At 43.1% G+C, this 24,537-nt stretch overlaps 1 protein-coding gene across 4 annotated transcripts in view; it reads left to right on the plus strand.

Moving 5' to 3' along the window:
- Window positions 1-24,537, plus strand: part of Ca-alpha1T (Ca[2+]-channel protein alpha[[1]] subunit T) — a 132,002-nt gene that overhangs the window by 64,254 nt on the left and 43,211 nt on the right. For all 4 annotated transcript variants that reach the window (XM_076521407.1, XM_076521405.1, XM_076521406.1 and 1 more), the window contains 11 exons: window positions 7,725-7,828; window positions 9,295-9,470; window positions 10,358-10,450; window positions 10,817-10,995; window positions 12,618-12,790; window positions 14,166-14,506; window positions 16,382-16,603; window positions 19,974-20,103; window positions 20,817-21,121; window positions 21,196-21,347; window positions 22,281-22,484. In XM_076521407.1, the coding sequence (XP_076377522.1) occupies window positions 7,725-7,828; window positions 9,295-9,470; window positions 10,358-10,450; window positions 10,817-10,995; window positions 12,618-12,790; window positions 14,166-14,506; window positions 16,382-16,603; window positions 19,974-20,103; window positions 20,817-21,121; window positions 21,196-21,347; window positions 22,281-22,484 (2,079 nt within the window). The remainder of the gene's footprint in view (window positions 1-7,724; window positions 7,829-9,294; window positions 9,471-10,357; window positions 10,451-10,816; window positions 10,996-12,617; window positions 12,791-14,165; window positions 14,507-16,381; window positions 16,604-19,973; window positions 20,104-20,816; window positions 21,122-21,195; window positions 21,348-22,280; window positions 22,485-24,537) is intronic.

Genomic DNA, 24,537 nt, shown 5'->3' on the forward strand with positions numbered 1-24,537 from the left:
GCCCTCGAATCGCGTTGTCTTCCGTGCGACTCGATTTACTTTTCGGTAGCATTGATTTATGTTATGCGAACAGGTTCGCCAGCCTCGTCGCACGCGGCACGGCACCGCGCGGCACCGCACCGCACCGCACCGCACCGCACCGCACGGCTCGGCACGGCTCGATTCGAAACACCCAAGGCGGTCGATGGTGTTGTCGTGGCTGCGCAACGTGTGCAGACGAGCCTGCACACAAACGGGGAACTGTGTCAAGAGGGATGGGAACGGGGGTGGTACCATGGCAAGTCTCAATGGTAGCGAGAGCGTACACTCCACGCAAGAAAGCTTGTCCAAACACACAGAGACACGGCAAACATATCCGCGTTTTCGTCCATTAGCATTATTGCGTTTAGCCGCCTGCGACGCCGACTTTCCGCGTTCTTCGAATTCAGATTTCGGTCGCACCGACGAACGCACCGGGGAACAATCGGTTTCGAAAACCCGAGAGACGAATCGTTTTTGGTTGTCCGAGCTATTCGAACGTACAGGCTGTTCCGTAATTATGTCAACGATCGGATAGAGGTGATTCCTGAGGTCGTTTCGAGTAACTTTTTCCTCGGCGAAAGTGCGATCCGCGGCTTCGTTTACTTCGATTCCTGAGGTAATTCGAAGTAACTTTTTCCTCAGCGAAAATGTTCTACGATGTTTCGTTTACGAGTTATCAACGAAAAACACCGCGACCAATGAAAGGCGAGATATTCTGACGCAAGGCGGTCCAATCGACGAGCGGTCAGCGCCTGGTTCCGCTGATGGGCTCGACCGCCTGGCGCTAGGCGAGCTCGCCTCTCATTGGTCGGTGTTTTTCGTTGATAACTCGTAAACGAAGCCTCGTAGAACATTCTCGCCGAGGAAGAAGTTACTTCGAATGACCTCAGGAATCGTCCCTGAGTGTCGACATAATTGTAGGACACCCTGTACGGACTACTCTGCCATAGTTTTATTTATTATATAGCGTAGTTTTGCATCGCAAAAAATAACATACGCTTTCTGTATAATTTAACCTTGATGGATTTTCAAAAATGATTATTCAGCGCACGATACATCGTGGCACAGATCCGAAAAGGGTCGACATTTGTTGGGCGGCGTAATCTTATCGAGTGTACATTATCAGTTTCTATCAAATTTTTCACGGCGACTAATGGCGTCACTCCGCCGTCGACGTTAATCAAACAAAAATAGCGATGGACAGATGAATCGGTCGAAAAATGTAATCAGACGCGTGCGCGCCCGTCGGATGAATCATTTTCCAATCAATTTGCTGCCGAGCGAAACGATTCCGTTTTATATATTTCACTTTTGATTTCTCCCGAAGAAATTACTTTATCCGGGACGTTATTCTGAACGGTAGCGTCGTTACGATTTCATCCGAATAGTATTGTCTTATTTGCATAGAAACTTTCTAGCGTTATTCGTTTAATTTCTAAAGGCGTTGGACACGATTCAACGAGGCCCTGTTTTACATACAACCCTGTTTCACATACATAAATGCAATAGCTTAAGCCTTTAATCCTATCGTATTCACAGTGTCTTAGAAATTTTGCCCAAATTGAATTCGTTTATTATTCTACACAGCTTATGGTTAAACATTTTTAAGAATCCCTCGGTTTTACAATTCTCTCGTTTAAGTAAGAACATATTGAAATCCATCGAGAGAACGCAATTGAAATTGCAGTATCTCGAACCGTTTAATACGATCGAATCGAATTAAAAACTATCGAGAACAATTAAATTGGAAAGCATTGGAAACAACGAGATTGTTTCGTCCAGTTGCAACGTTCGATTGTTAATCCCACAGTTTTCGTTGATCTACGAGCAGCGCAGATAATCGCGGTCCGCTGATGAATAAAACGTTTCGCGGTCTCCGGGGGCTCCGCGAGATTAAAAATCTCCGTCGGCAACTTGTAACACTTGCGCGATGCCATAACGGCGATGCGGTTCCGTTTAATGCCGCCGCCGCATGTTAATTGTTACGCCGACCGAATTCGAATGAGGCGTGTTCTGTTTCCGAGAGGCCATTTAACTAACAAAACATTAACGAGCTACCAGCCAACGAATCGCCCGATCAAAATGCAAAGGATGCTGCGTGCCGGCCAATAAACGGAATCCCCGGACGCTTACCGCACGAAGAGACCGCGAAAGATCCAACGAAAACATTCCGCTGAAACTGGAACAACACGATGCAGACGAGTTAACGTTATATTTCATTAGAAACAATTCACCGGATACTCACGGGAATACCGCGACGTAACTTCCTTAATTTTGGTTCAATTAGGAAAACGTTCCAGACAAATTTGTATTATATTAAAGGCGGCGAAGAATTTTTTCTCGAGGCTCTATAAATATTTTTAAATCTCATGACCAACGATCGTTATTTAAAGGACACTCTGTATATTCTCTCTCGGATTCCTGTAGAGCATGAAACAACGATTCCAACGAGTACTATGGTCATAAGATTCTGACTATTTAATCTCGATATACTTGCGTCTGAATGAACTAGTAGTCAAGCTTTCAGACCTAAGTATCTCGAGATTAAATACTCGGAATCCAGTGGTCATCAGGCTCGTTGGAATCGTCTTTTCGCGCCGTATAATAACATCCAAACGAAACTACAGTGTTCCGTTAAAAAATGTACCGATAGCCTTGAAATCTCGTAAAAGTGGCGATGTTGGGGAAAAAGTACTTTCCACCACGATGCATATCTATCAAATCAATGGAGCTTTACGGCTGGAAGTGTTCGGATCACCGAAATCTTTCTGAAACGTTTCGGTCTAGGTGATTTAACAATTTTGCTCGACTGTTATCGCGCGATCAAAGAGAGACGCGCGCGAGTTACCGCGCGCGGTCTCAAATCCGTACAGGCATATCAAAATCCTTTGTATCGGATTTTCTAATAGAGAGCGAGAATCCGGCAGGATATTTGCACATACCCAGAGGGAATCGTTGTTTATGTGCGGCCTTTTCGGCGGATATTCTCTGTGCATGTGCGAATATTCCGGCGGATCCTCGGTCTGTCTATTAGAAACTCCGATACAAAGGGCTCTGATACGCCCGTATAGATCCCACTCGGTTATGTGGGTCATGCAAGAATTTACCTACGTTTCTTCGCGCACCATTGCCGAACTTCTCCCGGCCGTCTTCGAACTTCGCGAAATCCGTTTTGCGGCGGAGTCCCTGGTACACTTGCGGATTTTCCGCGTCGACTATAAAATTCCGCAACCGTCTTACGGATAAGCTCCGCCGACCGGTTCGAATGATTCTTGTTCCACCGAGGCATGTATTACGGCGAGGCGGCCTGGACAGATTTTAGAGATTATTTTGAGAAACCGCAAATCGGTGTTGTACGGTGATTTATATATTAATCGCTAGATCGTGGATTTTCATGCGAAATAACAATTGCGTGCATTGATCATATTCTTTCTTTCATCGTTGCATTAGATTGAAGATAATAATAATAATAGAACTATATTTACGGTTCATACTAAAATAATAGTTTACACTAATGACCACCGGATTCCGAGTATTTAATCTCGAGATACTTAGGTCTGAAAGCTTGACTACTAGTTCTTTCAGACGCAAGTATATCGAGATTAAGTAGTCAGAATCCTATTGCCATAGTACTCGTTGCAATTAGTTTATACCAAATCTATTTATTCTCGCATCTGTTTATTCATTTTTACGCGAATCGATGCGAATTCGTTGAATTTTTCGCAAAGGAACCGAGTGCGTCGATAATTCGTTCTAGGGTCCAAAGTGAAAAAAAATAAAATGGCGCTGTAAATGTCACGTTTCGCCTAAACGATAGGTCTAAACGATAAGAAAGGAAACTGCTAACGCCCTTTTAGCGTTTAAGACCGTTCGGTGGGGTTTTTTGTTGGCGTTTTTCGATAGCGTTTTCTGGTAGCAAGAAAGTAAACGCTCTTGTTTCGGCTTCGGGGGCTGCTCTTATCGGCCTGCTATTCATTCGCATCGTGTGGTGTGCCGCGCCAACAATGTCGGTTACCGTGACAAAAACATTTAATAGAGAGATCCATCCGATACGCCCTCGTATTTGTACACAGCTTGTTACCGCGAGCCCCCATTGTCTCATAATTATCGCGTCATTTCGACGCCCTCGCCGCGGCCATTTTTCTACCCGGCCCGAATTCGAAACTTTACGCGACCACCATTACAGTTAACTGGTTAACATTCAATGAAAATTACGCGAATCTATTTTACAGCCTAATATTGATTTATTATTGTCTGCTTTTTATTGTACTTTTATTCCATTCAAATGTTGATACAGTTTTTTTTTAAGAACTCCATGTCTCCTCACCCTCTCTTGGAATATTCTATGTACAGTAATGTCTCCCTTACTGACGCTCAGGTTGTACAGTAATGTCTCTCTAATTGACGCCCAGAAAATGGACAATTTGGGAAGAGGAGATACGCGATAAATTGTCCATTTTAGTGGACAACCTGAGCGTCAGTAAGGGAGACATTACTGTTTTACTTAAAATAGAAAAATAAGAGCTATATGATATTTTATTTAATAAAATAAAATTAAATAAGCTGCTACACAATATTTTATTTATTTATAGCTTATATTAGACGTCGTTTTATTCGATTTAAACGTTAGTATTTTATATTTTAGAAAATTTTACATTTAATTTAGTCTCAAACGTTTCTTTTCGAATATTCCGCCGTATAATGTTCTTCCAGCGTGTTCAATCGTTGCCCAGTTTATGGCAAAAATCTACGAAGGCGTACATTAACCTAGATTTTTCTGTAGCAATTATTTACGTCCATTGGACGTTAATGAAATCCACTCGTCAAACGAATGGCCGCGAGATTCATAAAGCTGGAACAGTTAGTTTACGAGCTAATAGTTTCCCGTTCTATTGCTTGTAACCTCCCCTAACCGGGTTAGAGTACTTCGGAACCGTCCGCTCACTTTTACTACGGGTCACATTAGCCTTTTACGGGGAAACCGGATTACGATTCGGATTAAGCAATGGTTACGATCCCTAGTTACTCGAACGACAGGGATCTTTTACTTTCCCGCGATTTCCGTGTCGGTTGTTGCACCGTGGGGTCTCCCGCGACCCCGGACAAACTTTCCGCGTTTTCTTCAGCGGTTTCAGCATGTTTCGACTTTTCTAGAGCTATCTGCATTTTCAGAATCTGCTCTTGGAAGAAGCCTAATGGTTTATTGAAACGCCAGACGTTGTAATATCCATGATTCTGGAACAAATATTTGCGATTCCAGGAATAATAATATTTGTGTCAACAAAGTTTCGTGCGGACGGTGCAACAGACAACAAAGCAGCGGTATTAAATTAAACGAAAGATTATTAAATAATATCGTACGGCGAACACGCGAGATTGACCGCGACGAACGGCGCGAAGTATGCGAAAGGATCGCGATAGAACTGCAATGTTGAGATGCACAAGGCCAATTGACACGATCACGGGAGGCGGAGGAGGGGGGCAGCATGGATTGAAGTAGGCGCAGGGCACGCATTCACGGCTGCATCGTGATCGAGAAAAGCACAACGCACGTATCCGACAAGGCCGTTGCTACGCCGAGTACTAGTGTTACGGAAGCCTGCCGCTTCAGGGGGCTGTTGTTCACTTCACACGCCTCGGTTGCGCGCGAAGTATCAGAGGTGCAGCGGCTGTGAGAAGTAGAGAGGAGTGCAACATGTCAGACGGAATTCCGTCGAGTGTCTGGCTCGCATCACTTGCAATTAGAATGGAACGTATCGTGCATCTACCTGTACATAGATTCGCAGAAACTATTATCCCATAGAAAGTTCACGGTGAAACATGCAAATCGTGATTCGGTAGTTAATTAGTGCTTCCCTGTAATCGTCTCAACAAGCGCCTTCGCGAAAATTCTTTTATTTCAAGGATACGGTAATGTCTCCCTTACTGACGCTCAGATTGCGGAGAAAAATGGACATTTTGGGAAGAGGAGATACGATTAATTTGAGCCTCGCGCCTTGTTTTTATAATTACCGATTCTCAACAACTATAAAAACGAGGCCATTTTTGTGGACAATCTGAGCGTCAGTTAGAGAGACATTAGTGTAATCTGAGCGTCAGTTAGGGAGACATTACCGTATTTTTATTGAAAATTCTCTGTCTCCATTCGCTGCAACCGTGAACAAAACTGCGCGTTGTTCTTTATTCAAGATTTATCACAATGATTTCTAATTTCGATTTGCAATCAGAATTCTTCGAGCGCAAAGTTTTTCCTCCTGATATTATTTATGAAAATTGTTGATCGAAGATTCTTATCTCTCTCCAACGGTTAGGCGCGCTAATTATACAACATTATATAATAATAATAATCGAGTCGAATAAATGGTTTTCACGAGGCGGCGTACATTCCCGCGTCTGTAAATGACGGTAATCCGATCACGATGACTGAGATTAGTTTAGCGGATCGAATAGCGAAGCGACGTTACGTAGAACGCAGAATTTGTGCACAATCGGCATAGTCTACGTGCGAACGAATTAGGTTCTCGATCGTTGAAGCCCGAACAGCAGATAGATCCCCTCTTCGCCGAACGATATAGTTTCCTCATACTCTCTTCTGCATGACCACGAATCACCAGAAAAAAAAATACAAAAAAAAAGAAGAACGTCGTCTGCGCTCCAAAATCGTGATCGCAATTTTGGAGTTTCAGGCGTTGAACGTATATTGTATATTATACACGGGATGATTCGCGATCGATGGCGGAAGCCGAACGAGCAACGGGTTCAACGGGGGGAAAAAGTCAACCGAGAACGCAGAATAACACGTTTCGACGGCGATTTCCGCTTTCGGGAAAATCGAGTTTGAATTTCTGTCGGGTACGCGCGCCGTTCAATAGAAAATGGCCGTATCTGCTCATCCATCATCGTTACCACTCATTGTCAGCACGAATGCATGTGTGTCGAAGGAAATTCCTAAAGTCGGTCTTCTCGAAAACGGAAAACTTCGATTCCGTGTTCTCGGTCGACTCTGTTCGATCAGGATCGATTCGGCTTGCGCCACCGGTTTCGAGGACGCACGCGGCGAGGCGCACAGGCGGTGACACGAAGGCCGTCCCGAAGACGTTCCAAAGTCGGAACATTATAGTTTGCTCTAGACAGTATTGTAGGCCGTGGAAAGACGAATCCAACGAGTACAATGAATGTACGGTTACGTTTGTTCAGCGCCGAGATACTTGCGTCTGAAAGTTTAAGTAGTCAATCATTCAGACGCAAGTATTTCAGGGTTAAATTACGGCAACCGCGTGTTCATTGTACTCGTTGGACTCGTCTTTTCTCGCTCTGCAAAAATATCGAAACGATATTCCGATCCCATTCCGATCTCGAAACGGCTGCGACGACGATAACGCATTTTCCATGAATTACTTTTCTAAAAAAATCGTCCCGCGTCTTCGGCGCCGCACGATTGTCACGGGCCCCGTGCCCCCGTATGACATAGTATAAATACAGTATACTGCATTGATACACACGGTGTACGCATAAACGAAGCATGTGACGGGTGCATCCGTGCATAAGGCATACACACGCAACCACTTAATTGTAAGGAACGATGTATACGTATATAATACACGTACGATGTGGGTGGTTGGCGGATGCGGGGCCGGATGAGGGTCGGGCGCGAACGGGTATTGTTTTAAAGCGATATTAATCGTGGTCCATTGGTTTTCCAGCGATCTCGAGAAGTACTTCGAGTATCAGGGTCAGGACTACATTTGCTCGCGGCCCGACGACAACGGAATGCACTCTTGCAGTAACTTGCCGCCGCTCAAGTTAGGTGAGTGCACCATCGATGCCTTTAACAATGCAGACGGGGCTTTCCTTTTCTTCTCCTTTCTTCTCCCGCCTCATATTTCTTTCTTTCGTTCTTTCTTGCTTCTTTTTTTTTCTTCGCGCCTCTCCGTTTCATCGAAATGCGTTCGCGTCTATCAACTATCGGCTGAAATTCCATCGAAAGTATCGGAACACTTGGATCGCCTTTTTCTGGCCAGATTGCACGGTGTTGCGGCGAACGATCCGCAGATATTTTGCGCGCACAATACAGATTTATAATGTACAAGCTGATTTTTTAGAAACGAGATTTTTCCCATCGGTTTTTCGGAAAGAGAAAAGTCGGATAACTTTGGAAATTTGTCCTGCTTTTGCCGTGCAGGCTATGCGAACGATCGTTACGTAGAACAATACTTTAGACTCTCCTGAATAAAATGGTATATGTTTTTTATAATATTATTAACGTTTGACGATGTTTAAACAACGTTTAAAGAGAACCGCGTACGCGCCAATTTTGTGAGAATAATTTTGCATTTCTCGTAAAAGGAAAGTCTATTTGGTCGAATTATATCTTGTAAATAGTATTTACCGTTCTCGTTGTAAAATTTACCGTTTGTCATGGATATTTGTTCCGTAGAAAATTGTACTACGCCGACGCTTTCGTCTCGCACCGTGCAACCGGGAAAAATATTCGATAGTTATTCTCCCAATGGCCATCATTCATATTCAGGGGATGAAAATAGCTCTTGAAAGTTCGGGACCATATTTGGCCTCTATATTGGTTTATCCCGGCAACTATTTACATTGTAGAGGGAAAGTTTATAAATATCAATTTTCAGCATCGATTGCATTTCTCGCTTCGCCAACTCCTCTATCATCTTCATCGCAAATCCTGTCAAATAATGAGAGTCGCAGTCGAAATCGTACACCGTGCACGAAAATAATTCTCACGCGAACGAAAAGGTTAACAAACGATACTAGAAAATAAATGTAATATATTTTATCGATCCATTAATATTTATTCTGCAATTCTGTATAAAATTGTGCACTTTAAACGTTGAAAACAGCTTTCGGATTTGTCCGAATGAAAAATCGTCGAAAAGTCAGAAATTCTTTAATCAGCTTAAAATAAATACAATGAAATGGTATACCAGTTTAATAATAATAATCGAGAAATAACAATCTCGTTACCCAAGAAAAAGAGATAGAAATTCAGCATCCCAATTGCAACGGCTACAAATTACAGCTTCGTTCGTGGTGTAGAATTACGACTGCGACTCGCCCTAAATATCGTTGACCTAAACGGCGCAGGGTCAACCGCATGGAAACAGTTTCGAACAAAAGAAATTGAATGCCGTTCCTCTCTCCCGCTCTCTCTCTCTTTCTCTCTCTCTCTCTCTCTCTCTCTCTCTCTCTCTCTCCTCGGAACGTCGATAAACGCAGATGCTACACATGTGTTGTTCTCGCTTTTAGGAAACGTGGTATGCAATAATACCGCGTTGCCGAACAATAATACAACGCACATCACCAACGACACCTGCGTTAATTGGAATTACTATTATACGGAGTGCAAGGGTCAGGGTAACAATCCTTTCCAGGGAACGATATCGTTCGATAATATCGGTCTTGCCTGGGTCGCAATATTTCTTGTGAGTGTCCTACTTCTCTTCTATTCTATTCACCGACTCGGAACTAGCGCTGGCCAAATTTTCGAGACGCTGCCGAGGCTTCCGAAACGGTTTTCGCCAACCAAAAACATGTTTTGGAATAGTCGAGCAGCGGCGGTGGTCTTCGTCGAGTCGTTTCGCACGATGTAGAGTAATGTCTCCCTTAGTGACGCTCGGATTGTCCACAAAAATGGACAATTCGGGAAGAGGAGATACGATTATCCGAGCCTTTATAATTGTATAAAGGGCTCGTTTTTATCATTCTTAACCATTTATAACCATAAAAACAAACCGAAAGGCTCGAATAATCGTATTTCCTCTTCAAGAATTGTACATTTTTGTGGACAATTTGAACGTCAGTAAGGGAGACATTACTGTAGATCCCAGATAACCCTGATCGAACGCGGAACTTCGCGATCCTCGTTCTCCCTTAAGTATTATTAACGAGGTAGCATTTTTGCAACTTAAAAAGATACCATTATTTTCTAGTTGTTAACGAGAGAATCGGCAATTCGTAGAAATACAAATTAAATAATTAGTTTACGTTGAATTGATCCTAAAATCGTTCTCAGCGTAAAGTTAAAATGTGCATATTTGGCGAATTAAATAATAATTCCGTGCCTAATTGATTTTTCTGCATCCTCGAAACGGGTTGTCTGTGACTACGTCGTTAAACAAATTTTTAACCGAGAATATAGTATCGGTTCTCGACCTGTTAACTGGATAAATGAAATTAATGCAAGAGAAATTTTGGATGAAAGAATAGAATTATTGAAAATGTAACAGAAATCGTGGATGACGATTGTCTTCCGCAGTTAACAGGTTGCTCAAATAATTAAGACGAATGAAACGGTGAAATTTTGTTATAGGTAATTAGTCTTGAGGGATGGACAGACATAATGTATTACGTGCAAGATGCTCATTCATTTTGGGACTGGATTTATTTCGTCCTTTTAATTGTGGTAAGTTTGATCGCTGTTGTTTCACGATACAGTAATGTCTCTCTAATTGACGCTCAGATTGCCCACAGAAATAGACAATTTGGGAAGAGGAGATACGATTATTCGAGCCTTGCGACTCGTTTTTATAGTAACAGTTTCTCAAGAACTATAAAAGCGAGAGCCGCGAGGCTCGAATAATCGTATCTCCTCTTCCCAAATCGTGCATTTTTATGCGTCAAAATTTTTGTGCACAATCTGAGCGTCAATTAGGGAGACATCACTGTAGTCCTGTATTTCATAAATTTCTTAAAAATACTTTCTTAATACGAACAGTTCTGCTATTGGTTCGAATTTTTAGCTACAGGATGTTGCAAATTTGCTTCGCAGATCGGCTCGTTCTTCATGATTAACCTGTGCTTAGTCGTAATAGCAACCCAATTCTCCGAGACGAAGAAGAGGGAGATGGAAAGAATGCGATTGGAGCGGGCTCGGTTCCATTCTACGTCCACCCTCGCGTCATCGACTAATACGTCCGAACCGACCACGTGTTACGCAGAAATTGTTAAGTAAGTGTCGCACGAAAACGCAGTAGAAATCGCGGCGCTATTCGTTTTATATTTGAAATCGAGAAATTCTTGAAATCCGGATGGCTGACTACTTGAACGTTCGGACGCAAGTATCTCGAGGCTGAACGATCGGAATCCCTTGGTCAATATATTCGTTGGACTCGTCGTTTTATGCTTTACAAGAATATCCAAAGATGATTAAAATGTTCCTCGAAACAATGCGCCGACGACCTTGGAAATTCGTCTCGATCGCCTGTCGCTCGAAACATTCGGCGAGCGAAGTTCTCAAGAATATGTCAAGTATTTAATATTATATATTATTATTATCGATATATATTATTATATATATATATATTATTATATATAATATTTCTGATTTTGTTTCGAACGCTCCGACGAACGTGATCGGATCGAGCTGTTTAATATCGGCCAGAAGATGCGGAAAATGAAAGCGAGCGATCAACGTTTGCTTTTTCGAACAGCCGAATTTCCACGATCAATTGGCGCCATTTTCCGCTCTATTAGTTTGAAAAATGAGCGACGAGGCGCGCGGCGCGAGGAGACGGGACCGCGAGCATTTCAGTCACGTTTCATTTTAATCGAAGAATTTCAATACAAAGGGTCACGGGTAACGGGGGACGCATAGAAAATTCCATTGCACATTGCCGGCCGCGTATCGGTGCAGCACGCCGTGCTAAATGCGGTGTACACAAGCGAAAAGATAAAAGGCGAAGATATCTAAAATTGCACAGTTCCCCGTCAATGGGACAGCATAATTTTAGTAAGCCATCGATTTTCTTCGGCTTATTTTTACGCTGTCCTGGCAACGAACGCGAAGGGATGATCGCGTTCTTCTTCTTTTTTTCTTTCTTTCTTTACGTGTTATTTAGATTTTTGGCTCGAACCAGCACACGATTTCCTCCCCCCGGGACATCGATCTGATAATTGCGATTTATGTGTTTACCTTGTTCCCGGCGAAACAGCTTGGCAAGGACGAAAATCTGGCTGCGAGGGCAATCTCTCCGGAATCGATTTTATTATACTTGCACCGCTACTCGCGCGGACGGTTGCAGTTTTCGATAATTTTCGGTTTTATCGGTTTCGTTCGATTTTTTAAGAAATCTCGTTGCTCTTATCATTTCCTATTTCTATTCGTTTCTATCTTCGCCGTCGTTTCATTTTTATTATTCAACCTTTCCGTAGCGGTTTATTTCTCACACTTCTATTTTTATATTATTCCATCGTTCCCCCATCTTCGTTGTCATTTCATTTTTATTATTTTTCCTCTTCTATACTACTTTATCCGTCGCGCTTTTATTTCCATATCGCTTTGTTCCTATTTTTGTATTATTTTTATATTATTTTCCCAGCTATTTCGATCGGTCCGAACACAGCAAAATCCCGGCGAATTTAACCAACCCCTAATGAAAAATATCTTCGCGCCGCGCCGTCTCCGAAATAGCGCGATCCCGTCGATTCCGTGGACAATAAGTTGACACGCGCCGTTTCGCCTAGCGCAACATCGTCGAATCGGAAGTCGAATAAAATGTAGCCGGCCCGGAATAGTTCCCAGCTGATTTTCATTCGGCCGCGGCACGTGTGCGCGCCTGTTTTCCCCGCAGATATATCGCACACCTGTGGCGGAGGGGCAAGCGGAGGCTAATGAAGAGGTACCGGCTGTATTTGTACAAAAAGCAGCAGAAACGGGAGCAGAACTTGCTGAAGGAACAGCAGCAGCACGGACATCCGTTTCGAGGAAGCGCGCCCGCTTCTGCTTCGAATAGATTACCCGGAGGTAAGCAACCAGACCACGCCGCTGCCGCCGACTCGAGCATTATTTATAGTAATGCGTCCTTATTGCACATTTTCGACCGGGGAGGATCAAAGTAATGGACCGCGCAGAGTGAACTCTACCGAACATCCGAGGCTCGAGGTTCGCCGGAAGCAATTCATCCGTTTGTTTTAACATGGATTTTCTCCTGATTTCGATCGTTTTCATGGTGATAATAATAGTACTAATAATAGTTGGTTCTGCGTAAAGTATTTCGTAACTGTTCGTTGTTTATTACAATACTTTCACGCGGCTTTTATTTGCAGTAATGTCTCCCTTACTGACGCTCAGATTGTGCAGAAAAATGGACAATTTGGGAAGATACGATTATTCGAGCCTCGCAGCTCGTTTTTATAGTTGTTGACAATCGATAACCATAAAAAACGAGCCAGAGGCTCGAACAATCGCATCTCATCTTCCAAAATTGCCCATTTTTGTGCGCAATCTGAGCGTCAATTAGGGAGACTTGTCGTTTCCAATTCCAAGATTCCCTAAATGACTCGTTTATACTTTGTCCTATATAAATAGTTTCCCGCGTGCTATGTCTTCGAAAAATTTTCTTAACGAAAATGAATTATACACGAAAAAAGTAGAGACTTCAGGCTTTAAAATGAGCCTAGTTTCGTTGCTCTACGATTTTTATTCACGAAGTTACAGTACTTTGAATATCGTCGATGTTTCGGGGATTGAAAATTTCGCGTAAAGTCTGGATCGAGGTTCTTCATCCACCGTGTCGCGAATAAATTTTTTTGAAGAAATCGATCAACAGCCTCCGAAAGTAGACACTTCGGGCTTCAAAATGAGCCGAGTTTCATCGTCGTATGATTTTTTTGCAGAAAGTTATAGTTGCTCGAATATCATCAATTTTTCGAATATTCGAGATTTTGTGTAAAATCTAGAACGAGGTTTCCCATCCGTCATATAATAAATAAATTTTTTTAGAAGAAACTGACTAATATATCTCGAAAGTAGACACTTCGGGCTTCAAAATGAGCTTAGTTCCATCGTCGTATGATTTTTTTTCACGAAGTTACAGTATCTTGAATATCGTCGATGTTTCGAAGGTTCGAAATTTCGCATAAAGTCTGCAACGAGGTTTCTCAGTCACCGTGTCGCGAATAAATCTTTTTAAAGAATAATAATTCTGGTAATTAATACAGAACGATTGTTACTTCATGATCCGCGATGGTACACATTCGCGAAAGATTCCGACGCGTTCGATTCCTACGGGGAACGTTGAAATTGCTCCATAAATTTGGCCAGCCATTAGAGCTTATGGCTGGGCGTAAATAGCCGCAGTCCACTAATCAGTTACTATTTCATTGGTATCGATTAACAGATAGGAGGCTGCACCACGGCAGATGTCCTCGGCTGCTAGCGGCCCTGGAATACGCGGAGCAGCATCAGCAACAAGGAATTGGTAGCGGCGGCGGATCATTAACGGACTTCACCGCGAATAGTCCGCCGACCCAGCCGGCGATCCTCGGCAATTCTATCGCCATAGCCAGTAATGGCGGAAGCAACGGGAACCTGGCCATCGCACCGCGCGCCAGCCCCGAAGTTTCCGAAGCGGACGTCTCCTCGAATATTTGCAACCGTTTGGGCATCCATCGGACGTCCTCGGTGTCCTGTAACGGCAGCGATAATGTCGTCTCGAACGCCACCGAGGCCAGCATACAGGTATAACGATCCGCACGATTTTTCTATATAATAATACTTAATACAACGATCCGCACGATTTTTCTATATAATAATACTTAATACAACGATCCGCACGATTTTTCTATATAATAATATTTAATAATATTTCTATATAATAATATATTTTAAATATATTCTATAATATATTCTAAATAATAATATAATATAATATAATAAATAATATAATATAATAATAATATAATAAATAATATAATATAATAATAATATAATAATATTTGCGTTTTGCTATTTTAGTTCCTCATGAACTTTTATCTTTCTCGATTCTTACACACAGGCTACCCAAAAAATGTCTCGCAATCCGGAAACGAGGGCGATCCTGAGTACCTTCGAAGTAACTCTTTCCTCAACGAGAATGCAATCCGCTTACGAAATGTATTTTGTTAATTTACAGAGTGTTCCACCCAAAAGTGTCGACAATCATCCTTGCATTTAATATTGTAACAACGATGTGAAATTATTTCAGTCATTCGTTGTAACACATTCATAATAAGACCTTCGAATTGTCTCTTGCGTAGAATAAAAGTAAGAATTATTGGAACATTCTTAACAAAATGAGATTCCATCTAGTAAATCGTGATCGTTTGTTTGTAAACGTCGAGGCATTGTTATCCGAGCGACTCGACTTTCTAAGAAATGAAATAGGTGTCACTCGCCCGGAGAATTCGGTATTGGGGGAAATAAAAGCGGTGAAGACATTTTCAATCTATGATAGCGAATACGTGAACCCTGCAGAGCTCACGACCGAACTGACAGACACATGCCAATATGTGATACGGTAAATCACTATATGTTACATAGGAAATGGTAACAGCGACTCAGACATGGATGTACGGACGATAAGCGAAAAAGGGGTAAAAATGTTCCGCTCGCTTTGTAGCCGAAACAAAACCTGTAGAAATAATCTCTGAAAATATCGCGAAAATATTTCTGCGAATATTTCGAAATAGGAGACACATTTTCGAACATTTATATATATATATATATAAAATTAAAATATGTTATATATTTAATATTATATTTAACATATTATATATATTAAAAATTAAAAATAAATTTTAATAAATAATATAATATATATAATATATATTTATATTTTGTCGCAGGGGTTACTGCGACGGTTTGTATAAAATAATCCGAGAGTTTTTTTGGTTTTTAAATAACGAGAACTTTAATATAACTTGTAACAAAGGCGATGAGATACAGTGTGTAGAAGGTAAAGGTAAACGAGTGACGGATGATACAGAAATATGGACACGTTGAGAGTCGGAGGAAAACTTGCTAACTGGCTTCTCTCGGTCGAGAGGTCCTCGTATTTATTGGTAGGGAAAGTCCTTGAAATTGGTAAGGGAAAGTCCTCGGGAAGGGCGAAGGCCTTTCCCGAAGATTTTCCGACCGGAGTGGTCCGGGACCTATGGTCCGAAGCTGTGTCCCAACGTTTTTATTGTTTTATTGCGGGGTGTACGCCTTGCGTCGGGAAAACCCGAAAAAGGCATGTGTACACCCCGTTTTTGAAGGACGTGTCTTTTTGTGTCTGGTCCGCCACAATATAAATAATATATAATTTTAATAATAAAAATAAAATTTAATAACATTAAAAATAGATGTTATATAAATGTTTCTGTCGACAGAGAATATTTCTAAACATATTTATACGTGTCTCCGATCATAAAAGATATTCCTGAACATTTTCACAAACGTTCCTGACCGTAAAGAATATTTAAAAACCATTTGCAGCAGTCGAGAATATGCTAAAAGTATTACACGAATTTTCTTTTCCAGGAAATAATTGATAAATCGATTATAAAATCGCACGCGTATGAAACAATGTTGCAGACGAACAACGCACTGCTCAGCCCGCCGTGTATGCACTATCGAAGGAGGAGCAGCGTGATGTTCAGCGACGTGGTGCTGCTGCACGGTAGCCCGAGCGTTGGCAACGCGTTGCAACCGAGTACGACGGTGACACCGGGCGAACGTAACGTGTGCTCCAGCGAGAAAATGACGCAGACCGGTGACGGGAATGTCTGGTCGAGTCCGCTGGCTGATCCCATACAGGTACCTACCCACCACCGATCCTAGTAGCAGGCGAGCAATCATGCAAAGTAGCGAAGAAACGATTTACAAATTAAGCAAACCAGCCGGTGGAACGAGCTAGCAGGGAAGCGACTGTCTGATTGAACAAAGTAGAAATGGATCCGATGCCAAATTGAATGAAGTAGCAAATTGGACAAGGTAGCAAAATCGAACAATATTGAAAAATCGAACGAAGTAGCGAATTGAGCAATGTGGCCAATTGAACAATGTAGCAAAATTGAACAAAGCGGCGAGTCGAACGAAGTAGCCCAGGAACAAGTATAATAATGTCTCCCTTACTGACGCTCAGATTACAGTAATGTCTCCCCAATTGTCTCCAATGTTCGAGCCTTGTGGCTCGTTTTTTATGGTTAACGATTATCAACAACTATAAAAACGAGTCGCAAGGCACGAATAATCATATCTCTTGTCTTCCCAAATTGTCTTCCCAAATTTCTGTGGACAGTCTGAGCGTCAATTAGAGAGACATTACTGTAGCAAATGAAACCGAAACCGGAAGTTCGGTGTACGAGAAAGTTTCTCGAGCCACTAAAAAAGCTGTCGAGCTAGAATGGGAAGCAGAATACCCGTCGAAAATATTTTGCAACTTGGAAAATGTTTTTTCGAGCCGAGAAATTGTCAGGATTCCCGGTCGTCGGGACGTGTTCCGCGAGGAAACCCGCTCGATACGACGGTGGATTCAGTATCCTCGGGTTTTTTTCAGCGGCTTTGAATTCTACTTTTTATTAAATTATTAGGTCGACCTGGGAAGTCCGTGTCGTTTCCAGAGCGCGGCTGCGTCTTTATTACCCCTTTTTTTGCGAAGGAATAAAAGCCCGTCTGACCTGGCTGGCACGCAGTCTTCCAGAAACGTTTCACGTACGCTCCCCGACGCGAGCCGGTGGATGTCACTTTTTAATTTTTTCCCGGAGAATACCAATGGAGAACCGCCGCATAAATACAAAGGCCACTTCAGCCGCATTATGCTCAACGTATTACAAAAAAATCGCGGCTCTCGGAGATTTTCGCCGTGGAGAGGCGCACGCTCGAGTCGCCGGGGAAAAAAGGAAGATTGAACGAGAGAACCGTCGCACGAAGATATTTTTAATCTTCTCGGGAGAAACTAACGGATTCAAGGGCTGCCGCCGCGAAAATAAAATTAACGCCGAAGCAAAATTCTGGAAGGTTGATCTCCTTTTTTTTTAAGCACAATTTGCTCGAAACAAATGTACAGCAATGTCTCCCTCGTCGACGCTTGGATTGTCCAGAAAAATGGACAATTTGGGGAGAGGAGATACGATTGTTCGAGCCTCGCAAAACTCCTTTTTCACAGTTCTTGACAATTCGTGACTATGAAAACGAACGGCAAGGCTCGAATAATCGTATCTCCTTCTCCCGAATTGTCCATTTCTGTGAACAATCTGTGCGTCAATTAGAGAGGCATTACTGTATTATGAATTCATGGGAACGGAGCGATCGAGAATGGAGGAATTATAAATTCACGGGGCGGAAAGGACGAAGGTAGAGGCAACGAAAAGTTCAATTACCTGTAAAACAGGACACGCGTTGTTAACAGTAGCCGCAACTCTAAACGTAAAAACGTCAAGAACTTTCCGCAGTAGCTAATGTACTATTCATTATGCGGGGGGACATCTAGCGTACGCCTTCGTTTTCTTTTAATGTCCTCATTTTCCGCTTTCATTGTGCTCTCTCTCTCTCTCTCTCTCTCTCTCTCTCTCTCTCTCTGTGGTCTCGTGTCTCGCTGCTTGGCTGGTCGATTGTGCAAAGGGCACGGCCAATGTTTAAGTTTATCATAAACCGGGAGAAGTGTTTAAGCAGAACCCGCGACACCTCGACGCTTTCGCGAAATCGCAACTTATCTTTTGCAACAAATATCAACGATTATTATTTATTTCGATCGTTTCATTCATTTCGGGGCAATTCTTCTCGAATAACTTCGCTCGCTACTTTTATTTAACCCGGACAAATGCTGACCTATTTCAAGGGGTTGCTTCGAATCGATTTTTAAATGCGTCCTTTCAGAAATGTAATCACTTTCGGGGGGCTCGAATTAAAGCTCGAAGATCGTGCTTCACAATGGATTAGCTTAGGTTCGCAGAAAAATTCGGGATCGCGTCGGAAAATGAGAAACTTTCGATCCGGCTCGCAATTATAGCTCGCAGAGTAGAGTCGCGAGTGTCTCGCGGCGAGCTGCTTAGCATCGCCGACAGTAAATCAAGCTCTTTCCACCCTATTTCGTCACTCTAACGGACGGCCGACTGTTGGCAACGGTCTACATTAACAGTTTAATCCGATCGCAGCGGCGCGTGATGCATGGCATCCTTAATGTCCCAAATGCACAATATCACCTTTTTGGCACGAACGGTTCCACAGCGTCGATATTTACGGTTGATCGACTTCGACCCGCGGATTTCGCCACTTTGAACCGTCGGGCATGAACCGTTTCACATCAGAATCGCATCAAGTTGCATTCTCGCTCTGACGTTCGACTGTCCTGATTAACTTTCTTCGAGTTTGGAACACCTAAGAGCTCTTCCACAACGAAACAAGATGCATGCTGCTTGTATTATAATAATAATTAGAACTTCGTGGTATAATCAATAGGAATTTTGGAATATTAAATAAGAATTTTCATTTAACACAGAAATAAATGACTACGGTAATGTCTCCCTTACCGACGCTCAGATTACAATAATGTCTCCCTTACTGACGCTCATATTCCCCACTAAAATGGATAATTTGGGAAGAGGAGATACGATACGACAATTTATAACTATAAAAATAAACCGCAAGGCTCGAATAATAGTATCTCCTCTTCCCAAATTGTCCATTTTTCTGGTCAATCAGGGCGTCAATTAGAGAGACATTACTGTATTTCGAATGAAACATTTGCAACACAATCGAGAGAAATAATAATTGCGATCGTTGCTATCAGCCTAAATCGTAGCACCAGCTATAATCTTAGCCATCGGCCATGATCTTAGCCATCAGCCATAATCTTAGCCTTGTCAGCCATAATCGTAGCCACCCGCCATAATCTTAGCTGCCAGCCATGATCTTAGTTATCAGCCATAATCTGAGCCAGCAGCCTAAACTTTGTTATATCGGCACGAGTATCCGTCATCGGCCTGAATCGCGGTGGCAGCCGAGATTCGCGAAGAAATTTGATCGACAACGAATCCGTGAACACCTGTTGGACACCGACCTCGCGTCTCCGCCTTGTCCCCTAATTTACAACAATGCTAGCATTTCTCCGGTGTCCGTTGTACAACGGTTCCCACAAAACGTGTCCGCTACACCGGCTATCTGTCATGTGCACGTGTCGCCACAGTTGCAGGCGGAACTGAGCAGAAGCGAAGCGATGACCTGTCAAGAATTGCTGGCGCTTGGCGGTGCTCTGAGCGCAGCGTTGCCAACGGGCCAACTGGCACTGGACTCCTTCTTGAACTCGCTGACAAAAGGTACTTTCCTGCGACGCCTGTCTCGTCAAACTTTTGCCGCAAATAATTTCGCCGTTTCTCGCGTTCCGTCGAACGTCGCCCGATCGATTTCCTGACCGAAAAGATAACGGCGTGGAAAAATGTTGGATAAAAGTAGGCCAACTTCGAGCGACGACAACTTCGCGAGAAATCATCGCAGGACGATGACTCTTTTTTCATATCAAAGCTTGAAATGTCTACTTTAAGATCGTATTTCGCGGATTTCAAGTTCGACGCACCCTCGCCGCTCTAACCCTTTAAATGCGAGGCCATGTTTTTTGTACCGAAAATACTGAAAATTGCGAAGTTCGTCGGAACGCACGGACTCGTAAAATTTTTTCCGGAGACGCCGTTTGCAGAGGAACGAAGTCCGATGTTTTCTCTTTAATTCGAAACAAAGGGAACGCCGCTGCGATTTTTTTTCGCGAAGTTACAGCACCTCGAAGCAACCCTTGCGAAAGGAAGTTGCGTACGCGCTTCGACGCGAGAAAAATGATCTCGAGGAAAAATGAAGGTTCGCAGTCGGTCGCGACGCGTCGTTTTGACGATGATTCGCGAGCGCAGCGCACATTATAGAGTCGTAGAGAGTCTGACGTACGAACTGCTGCTGGCGCAGGAAAGTTATGGACCGCGGCGGTGGATGGAAATCAGTCGCGATTAGGCGAGCGGCATGTAGACGACAGGGTTGGTTGCAGGGATAAGGGATCGGCACATCACTCTGGAGGATCGCACGCAGTGGTTAACGTCGGACATCGATAATTGTTCGTGTTGCTGCGAGCTGCAGGCAGCCGGTGATCAATGGCCGGACGAGACTGACAAATGGACGAAGTCCTCGAGGGCGAAAAGGCTGCTCAGGTCCTGCGGCAGCTGTTGCGTATGCGTGATTAGGTGCATAAGACGGTCGATCAAGAAGCTGGTCGAGCACAAGTACTTCCAACAGGGTATCCTAGTAGCGATTCTGATCAATACGCTGAGCATGGGCATCGAGTACCATAATCAGGTCAGTATGTCTCTGCCGCGCGGCCTCCAACGCGGCCCATCGAAACGCGCGATCTTCTCTTTTTCTGTTCGCAGCCGGAACAATTGACCGTGATCGTCGAAATAAGCAATATTGTGTTCTCGGCGGTGTTCGCCGTGGAGATGCTACTCAAGATCATAGCCGAGGGCCCGTTCGGGTACATCAGCAACGGGTTCAACGTCTTCGACGGGGTCGTCGTCGTGCTCAGGTATCTCTTTTTTATTCGGGATCCAGGAGATGTTGCTAAAAGAATCGTTGTAACTTTGTAGAAAGGTGTCGCGCGACGGTAAATCCGAAATCATTTCAAATTAAAATTCTTCAGTTAAAATTAAACAATTCTGCTCTCGTTCACGCTTTTATTTAGGCAGTGAGAATGCATAGAGCCGACGAGCTTATTCTTCGTTGACTTGCTCTGTTTTCAATTTCTTGAAAAAGTGCATTTCGGTCGCATCGAGCAAAATACAGTAATGTCTCTCTAATCGACGCCCAGATTGACCACAAGAATGGACAATTTGGGAAGAGGAGATACGATTGTTCGAGCCTTGCGGTTTAATTTTATAGTTATAAATTGTCCACGATTATAAAAACGAGCCGAAATATAGTACTACAATTATAGCGTCTGATATATACTATTTTAAATATAACGTCTGAAATATAGTATTTCAGATAGTAGTCTCTGAAAAATAGTATTTTAAACATAGCTTCTGAAATATAGTATATTAAATATAGGGTCTGAAATATAGTATATTAAATATAGGGTCTGAAATATAGTATTTTAAATATAACGTCTGAAATATATTATATTAAATATAGGGTCTGAAATATAGTATTTTAAACATAACGTCTGAAACATAATAAGTATAATTGTAATTGTAAGTATAGTATAATTGTGGAGAATTTGTAACTATAAAAATAAACCGCAAGGCTCGAATAACCGTATCTCCTCTTCCCATATCGTCCATTTTAGTGAACAATCCGAGCGTCAGTAAGGGAGACATAATACGAAGATAAAACCACAGGAGAAACCGGGACAAAATTAGCCCAAAATTAGCCGAAATTTCAATTACAGTTGAGCACATCTTCTCTACACAACTCGAAAGCATCATAATTGAAGATAATGTCGCGACGATCCGTCGTTCAGTGTCGTAGAGATCTTCCAGGCGTTCGTCGAGGAGCGAAGCGGAAGCTCCGGGCTGAGCGTGTTGCGGACCTTCCGTCTGCTGCGAATCCTGAAGCTGGTGCGATTCCTGCCGAACCTGCGCCGGCAGCTGTTCGTGATGCTGCGAACGATGGATAACGTTGCCGTATTCTTTTCCCTTTTAGTACTATTCATCTTTATATTCAGGTAAGTCGTTCCCATTCCTTTCCTCGATTCGGTCAACGGTCAACGTCTCGCCGGGATCCCCTAAGCCGCGAAATCCCGCCGTTTATTCCAATCCGATCCGATCCGATCCGGAGGTGCACGGTTTATCCAGGACGATCGGGAATCATCCCCCATCGATAGATCGATAGATCGGCCGCGAGCCGCGTCGCTCGATCGCAGCGGGCTAATCGCGGCCGCGCAAATTCTCGTCTCGTCTCGGCGACCCCTTTTTGTTTCTTTTCTCTTTCGGTGCCAGATTGAGATCACACCCCATGCGGTCATCGGTCTGATCTCGCCGAAGGGCTCTCTCTTTCTTCTCCCCCGCGCGCACGGCCTACGGGGAGAAAATTCACTAGAAAAGCTCGAACGTTCCGCCTGTTGTCACGCTAATCGGCGTTTTCCTCTCTTGGGAAAGAAAGCCGGCCGAGCTTTTGCTGTGCTTTCTATACGCTATCCGAGCTTCCACAGGGGCCTGGAGCTTTCCAAGTTAATCACTGCTCTTCTACGAACGACGACGATATATATATACCCCCCACCAGAAACCCCACCCACCCACCCAGCCACCCCCATTCGAGCCGCGAGTATTCGCGACATTAGGTGACTATGTCTTCCGTTTTGATATTATATCGTGCTACTACTACTACCACTGTCTTTATTCTTGTTTATGCGCTTGCCACTTTGTCTCACGGCATTTCGATCGTAAACGCGTGATTGCATCGTCACCATTTACATAGATGATCGCTGAGTCGCTGGCAGTTCTCGTCTCGTCTACGCAAGGACCGAGGCTGGAGTCCGCGATCCGGCTGGGTCCGGTCGCCCGATTATGGTTGAGGCTGTTGAACGACTGTAGTCCGGACACTTTTCGAGGATTTCGCTGATTTTTTTCAGGAATTAACAGAACGATCGACGTATTATTTCCAATCTGTTGAAACGATCAGACGCAAAAGTTTGCATCCACGTATTATTGTACATCCTTACACTGTCCACAGAATTGTTATCTTATCTCTGTCTTTGCAGATTCGTTTGATAGATTGCAGAATTGTTATATTCGATTAGACGTTCGCTTTGTACTTGTTAACAAAACGAGAGGATTTTCCATAGAAAATGAAATTCATTTCTCACGAAATTTTACAAAATTACAAAATTAACAAAGAAAAATGTAAAAAAAACAGCAGAGCACTATGTCGAAGCAGCCGAAGGCTTACTTTTACACAGAACGTTCCCAAAAAAGACATTTCGTGAACATTGTTGCATTACAAAGAAAGTGCTGGCTTTTCGGCGAACGTTGTTCCTTTTTTTCCAAGAACATTCTTGCAATTTCTAGCATTCCAGGAACATAGCCTGCTCTTTGAACAACATTGTTGCGTTTCGAAACGACGCTTGCATTCGCGAGATAAAGAAAAGTGGAAAAAGAACGGATCATCTTTCGGTATTCGCCACTTTTCTCTGGACTCTCGTCGTCAGCTTCGACTTGGGGCGCGAGCCCGTCCGGGTCGCGGACGACCCAGCCAAGCCCGTGTGCCACCCAACCTGTGTACATTTTGTTTTGGTTTTTTGAAACGTTTCTGTTCCTCCTGAGCGTTCATCGGCAGCGTTTCTCTGAACGTTGTTAATTAATGGTAATGGCGATGGGTGTTTTGTTGGCACGTCTACGAGGGATGTCTTGTTGGCCCTTTCTCATGGCTTGAGGCATCGAACGTGTATTTACTTTGACCGTTTCTTTTAGAGGACACCTGTTATACATATATATATGACTTATCAATCTAAATATAAGAGTATATATCCATGTATATATATATATACGTATATATATACCAGAAATTGTCTCATGTGTGCATGATGCTTTGATATCTAGCGACAAGTATGATGAGAGCTATATGTATATATATATGTGTATATATATACATATATCTACCTGTTTACCTCTATCGATTATTCGTGTAATCGTATGTCTCTATATTTCTTTTGTTTTTCTTTTCTCTGACTGTCGCTACTCCGTCTCTCTTCCGCTATCTTTCAGTTCACACTTTCACCT

Source organism: Megalopta genalis, chromosome 5 (genome assembly GCF_051020955.1).
Source record: "Megalopta genalis isolate 19385.01 chromosome 5, iyMegGena1_principal, whole genome shotgun sequence".
Taxonomy (NCBI): Eukaryota; Metazoa; Arthropoda; class Insecta; order Hymenoptera; family Halictidae; genus Megalopta; species Megalopta genalis.